Source organism: Camelina sativa, chromosome 12 (genome assembly GCF_000633955.1).
Source record: "Camelina sativa cultivar DH55 chromosome 12, Cs, whole genome shotgun sequence".
NCBI classification, from domain to species: domain Eukaryota; kingdom Viridiplantae; phylum Streptophyta; class Magnoliopsida; order Brassicales; family Brassicaceae; genus Camelina; species Camelina sativa.
Window position 1 is genome coordinate 24,352,621 of NC_025696.1, and position 6,533 is coordinate 24,359,153.

The following is a 6,533-nucleotide window of genomic DNA, read 5'->3' on the forward strand; positions in this document are numbered from 1 at the left end:
GTTTTCGTAGTGTTGTGGTAGGCTTCATGTCCGTGGTAGATTTAGTAAGTAAGATTGACAGCTGTAAAGTCTTACCAGAATAACACGAATTTGTTTGAGCTGGCAAAGACAGTCTAGCGTTGCGATAGACTTATTGGAGGAAGATCTAAACAGGTTTGTTGTTCTTCCCTAAATCTTTCCTCTGTGTTCATCCATGGAAGAGCAAGATATCGTTTAGGAAATCTATATAACTCACTTTTTATAGGTTTTTAATTTAGAAATCAGATGTTGAGACGAAAATCTATAATAGTTGAGTAAAAACCCCACAAGTGAAACCAAAAAAATAGACATAAGTCGTGAAAAAATAAAGTGAGGCAGGGGAAATTAGGGTTTTCAGTCGTATGTTAGAGGTAGAAGACGAGGATATTATGGTAATTTCGGGTTCATTAAACCTAAAATCGAACGTGTACGTACATATAAACGTCTACGTACATATGAACTTATACATACATAATGTTCTTGAGATTAGTGTACGTACATAACGTTCTTTTGCTTAGTGTAGGTCCATAAATCCGCTTTAATGAACAATATTATTGTAATTTTGTAGTCATCTTCAACATATCTTCTTCTGCAACCCTAGCTAATATTGTCGTTGTTGTTCACCGGAAATGGAACAAGTAAGAGATGTTACTAGAAAAAGTAAGAGATGTTACTAGAACAACCTATGTAATTCTTAATTGTTTATTTATTTGTGGTCGTTATGTCTACACAGCAACTGGAATCCTTTTCGGTAAACACTACGGTATCATCCCTCCTATCTGATTCAACATTTGTAATAACAACCCTGCAAAAACATGTCACAGTTGAACAAACAACCCCAAGTTTCATAAAGACAAAAATCTATCAATCTACTACTATTATAAGTTAATGTATTTGCCTGTGAGGTCTTTGGTTTTCATCTGCAACAGTATAAAACAAGGTGACTCCATTTAAAGCCCATGCCAAGCTAACAACTCCATCAACTTCCAACCTCGGAACTAAAAGACCGGTTCTCAAATGCTTAATTTGGAGAAGGAAACGTTCAACTCCTTTGTGAGTTACATGGGTTTCGGAGATAGGTACTGAACCGAACTAGAGAAGATTGACAGCATAAATGATTTGCACCATTAGAGAATTCACTAAAACAGTCTCTGGATCAAACCCATGCTCCCGAATTATTACGTATGGTTTCCTTTAACCAAACTTATGCATCTAATCACATGTCTATAGCTGCATTGATTAAGCTATGAGACATCATAGTCTTGGTATTAAGCTATCTTTACTTCCTCCAATGTACTTAACCCATTACTTACTAACAATTTAAATTAATGGTTCACGAGATTTGTCGTGTGTCGTTCTCGGTTCATAAAAATGGTGTGCAGTTTACAATATGAGAAATATGAATTGTTTGTTCCTTATAGTTGTAGAGTTAGAAACTAACTTCAACATAAAACCACCCCAATACTAAAACTCCGGGAGATCAACAAACTAAAAAACACACACACAATATTTTTGAGTTCCTACAAACTGGGGAAAAAAGGACAAAAATACAGTAAAAAGGTAATGAATTGATACATTCAAAAGAGAGAGAGACTCGTGAAGCATTTTAGGAGCGAGGAGAAGGAGAAGAAGAAGATGATAGAAGGTTTTGAACAGCATCCATGCTAGGAATAGCTCCTCTCTCTGTTACTGTAATGGCTCCACAAGCGTTTGCGAATAGAAGTGCCTCTCTTAGTTTCTTCTCATCCTGCAAATTCACAATGAGTCAGATTCAGTCTAGTTTATAAACCACAGAAGGTTAAAATGATAGAGATAGAGTAAGTAAAAGTACCTTGAGAAGAGTGAGATCAGAAGCTAAGCTGTTCAACAGACCGCTCACGAATGCATCTCCTGCGCCGGTTGTATCAACAGGCTTCACTTACTCCACCAACTCTACCTTTAAACTCCTGCAAGAAAATATACAGCTACAAGAATAAGTAATCTAATATCGATTTGATACGGAAGAAGAAGTTTATTCTAAAAGAGAAGCAAACCTGAGTGTAGTATCTACAGCCCTTAGGTCCTTCTGAAACAACGAGAAGCTTGAGATTGGGATGAAAGAGCTTTTGCAACACCACATCATCATCATAAGGATCATCTCCACCAGTCAAGAATGTGATCTCGTCCTCACTGATCTGAGAAACTCTCAGACAAAACTTGTGTCAGTTCAAGTACTACTAGGGATGATGATCTGATCTTCTACCTTAACTTGGAGTAAAAAATATCATATATACCTTTATCACATCTGCTAAGTTCCAAATACTCAGGATCTCTTTCCTTGCAGCATCTTCTGATGGCCACAACGGCAATCTCAAATTCGGGTCATAAGATAAGAGACTCCCTGAAGCTTTAGCGATTTTCATAGCTGCAAGCTGAGTCGAACGGCAAGGCTCCTCAATCAAACTGATGGAACCGTAATGAAAGATCTTGGCCTGTAATCAAACAAAACAACCAGTGGACTTAAGTCTCTCATCTTGGTTTGTGGTTCAAAGTAACTAAAAAATCTAATCTACCTTTTGGATGAGGTTCTTGTCAAGCTCAGATTCCGAGAGAAGCATATCAGCACTAGGGTGCCTGAAGAACAAAAACTCCCTCTCTCCATCAGCTCTTAAAGTGACAAAGGCCAGAGCTGTCCGTGCATTGTGATCAAATCTCATTCCAGAATTGTCGACATTGTTCAGCCTTAGAATATCAGCTAACATACGTCCAAACTCATCATCACCAACCTAATTTTTTTCCAAACAAGATCAAAAACTCATCATCAATTTCCATATCTTTCTTATCCCTCAATGATTCTTCAAATTTCTAATATAGAAAGGTGATCAGATATGGTACTCTAGTACACACCAGATTCATGTTGGCAAGTCATGATCCATGAAACGACTTCATCTTCAGAAACAGTGCCCAGCTTGTCAAGTAAGTCCAGAATGGTGAGTCCCCAGTATGCACCATTCATTCTCAGATGATCCATAACCCAATAACTCCTTGAAGTGCTTCAGCCTTTACACGGGAAGACACTGAGCTATAGCTGTTGATATACTCCAGTGGAAGAATTTATTTAAGATGCGGGGAGGACGGAATCTTCATTTGCTGGGCGAGGTTACAGTGCCCCGAGAACAGCTTCTTCAAAGAGATGATGAAAACCTTTTATGTTCTCCCATCGAGACAGCTTCACACCGTAACTGAAACAAGGCCTAGAGAAAACCCGAAACAATTCAACAGAAAAAGCTGGGCTTTGGACACAAACCCTAGATGTCACTCAACACCAACACAGAGGAAGAACCCGAAGACAAAACAACCGTAATTGCAGAACAAATGGATTATCAAAGCCAACTCGAAGAAACAAGAAGCTGACTAAATACAAACCTCAGACGAAGCAGCACCACCGAATAGCCAACAGAATCCAAGAGCAAAACTTTTCAGGTCCACCTTGAGAGCAGCCGGAAAAACAAACAGGTCACCACCACTCCCAATCCAACGAGAACAGAGTCGAGAGACCTGAATGTCGAGACAAAAAAACCAGATCGGGAACCAGATCCTCTAAAGCTAGATCGGAAAAGCAAGACGGAGCCACCGGGAATAGATCCATCTAAGAACAACCCCAATCCGCCACAAGACGGAGACGACAAAGCTAAAGGTTGAGATTGATAAAAGGAAAAACAAAAGCAAACTACCAAGAAGAGAAACTACTTAACTACAAAGGAAATGGACCGACGATGGTGCTCTGGAAGCCACCCATCGCCGGTCATCGGGCAAACTTTTTTGTGACGGCTAGGGCAAACAGTTGAGAGAGAAAAAGAGGAAAATAAGAAAAATAGGAGGAATATTGAACAAATCTCTCCAAAAACACCTAATGAATCAATTTAAGCAGAGATGAGTATTTTGGAATTTTAAAAAAATTCACCTCTAGATCTGTAACAAAAATATGATTTCTTATGTTTGGATGCTATGATTTTGTCGAAGAAGATGAATCAATTAGAAAGAATTATTCTGGTTTTTTTACAACCAAATTTAATTAGAAATGACATAAAACGTAATAAAACACACAACTCAGGTATAGAAGTAATTTGCAAACTTTTATTTGTTATTCTAGTAAGACAGAAATCTCAATGTGTTAGTCTAGTAATAAACCTACTTTTATGCAATATTCTAGGTAATTTCCCTTATAAAAATCCTTGAAAATATTTAATCACAACAAGCGATCGAGCAAACATAAATTATTTGGAGATTGCCGCAAGAACAAGATGATGGCAAACTTTGACAAAAAAAAAAAAAAACAGAACTTATGACTCAATTTTAGGAAAAAAAAAAGAAGAAAAAGAAGATATGCATTAAAACTTTGTGCAAATATATTTTTAAGATTTAAAATTTTAGCTTTTTAGCTTTTTACCTTTTTCTATTAGAAAATATACTAAATTCAACTGCTAAACAGTGTTTTAATAATGTTTTCAAAGATGTCGGGCATGTATATTTTTCAAATTAGCGAAAATCTTAAATTAATATCACCATTCATCTTTCTGTGCATAATGAGTAATGACATACTATTTATAAGTAATAGATTTATGCACATGCAAAAACCAAAGAGAGCACTAAAATTAATATAGAAAAACAAAACATTATGAAGCTTTTAAGATAAGCCCAATTACGACCCCATTAAAAAATAGAACTTGAAAAAAGTATATGAAAAACTGAATCACTAGACTAAAATTAAAGACTTAAGTGGTTAACTAACGCTCGAGCAACCATTGACCGCCATAGTTCTTGTTCAGAAGCTTCCACCACGGAGACGGAGAACAAGGTGAAGAGTTGACTCTTTCTGAATATTGTAATCCGCTAAAGTGCGACCATCTTCGAGTTGTTTTCCGGCAAAGATTAGTCTCTGCTGGTCCGGTGGGATCCCTTCTTTGTCTTGAATCTTGGCCTTCACATTGTCAATCGTATCAGAGCTCTCGACCTCTAGAGTGATGGTCTTGCCCGTCAAAGTCTTGACAAAAATCTGCATCCCACCACGGAGACGCAGCACAAGGTGAAGTGTAGACTCCTTCTGGATGTTGTAATCCGCAAGGGTCCGACCATCCTCAAGTTGCTTGCCCGCAAAGATAAGTCTCTGCTGGTCCGGAGGGATCCCTTCCTTGTCTTGGATCTTGGCCTTGACATTGTCAATGGTGTCTGAGCTTTCAACCTCCAATGTTATGGTTTTTCCGGTAAGGGTCTTGACAAATATCTGCATGCCACCTCTCAGACGAAGAACCAAATGCAGAGTTGACTCTTTCTGGATGTTATAATCTGCTAAGGTTCGACCATCCTCAAGTTGCTTGCCAGCGAAGATAAGTCTCTGTTGGTCAGGAGGTATCCCTTCCTTGTCTTGAATCTTCGCCTTGACATTGTCAATGGTGTCAGAGCTTTCAACTTCTAGAGTAATGGTTTTTCCGGTGAGGGTTTTCACAAATATTTGCATGCCACCTCTCAACCTAAGAACCAAGTGGAGTGTTGACTCCTTTTGGATATTGTAATCAGCAAGCGTACGACCATCCTCAAGCTGTTTACCGGCAAAGATAAGTCTCTGCTGGTCCGGAGGGATGCCTTCCTTATCTTGGATCTTGGCCTTGACATTGTCGATCGTGTCGGAGCTTTCAACCTCAAGGGTTATGGTCTTGCCAGTAAGAGTCTTTACAAAGATCTGCATACCACCTCTCAACCTAAGAACCAAGTGGAGTGTTGACTCCTTCTGGATATTGTAGTCCGCAAGCGTACGACCATCCTCAAGTTGCTTGCCAGCGAAGATAAGTCTCTGCTGGTCTGGAGGGATACCTTCCTTGTCCTGGATTTTGGCCTTGACGTTATCGATGGTGTCGGAGCTTTCAACCTCAAGGGTTATGGTCTTACCAGTAAGAGTCTTAACAAAGATTTGCATACCTCCTCTCAACCTAAGAGCCAAGTGGAGAATAGACTCTTTCTGGATATTGTAATCAGCCAAAGTAAGGCCATCGTCTAGCAGTTTACCGGAAAAAATAAGTCTTTGCTGGTCTAGGGGAATCCCTTCTCTGTCCTGAATCTGTGCCTTGACATTATTGATGGTGTCGGAACTTTTGACGTCAAGGGTTATGGTTTTCTCTGTAAGAGTCTTTGCGTGGATTTGCATCATCGTATTCATCTGGAAATTGAACACGCAAAAACGAGAAACCCTAATTTATATTCTCAGTTTATAGTAAACAAGTGAATAGAACCAAAAGATCGAACAGAAGAGCTGAAGAGACCAGGGAAACGTAAACCTTGAGAGAGGTATTAAGGAAACTTTTTGCAGAGCGATCTAGGGTTTCCGATTGCGAGAGAGGAATAAGAATGATTATACAATGAGAGGAGGGTAAGGTCTGTTTATATAGAAAACTCACACCGCCTTTGGTTAAACTTAAAAGGAAAATAAACAAAAATCTAGTAGTATTCTAATTGGAAATATCAGCTTAAAAAAAAAAAAA

The 6,533-nt window shown here is 38.7% G+C and overlaps 1 protein-coding gene and 1 pseudogene across 1 annotated transcript in view; both read right to left on the reverse strand.

The window, feature by feature from the left end:
* On the reverse strand, positions 1,522–2,777 carry LOC104732563 (annotated as a pseudogene).
* Positions 4,823–6,533, reverse strand: part of LOC104733806 (polyubiquitin 4-like) — a 2,226-nt gene continuing 515 nt past the window's right edge. The window contains exon 2 of the mRNA XM_010453353.1: positions 4,823–6,171. Within this exon, the coding sequence (XP_010451655.1) occupies positions 4,823–6,171 (1,349 nt within the window). The remainder of the gene's footprint in view (positions 6,172–6,533) is intronic.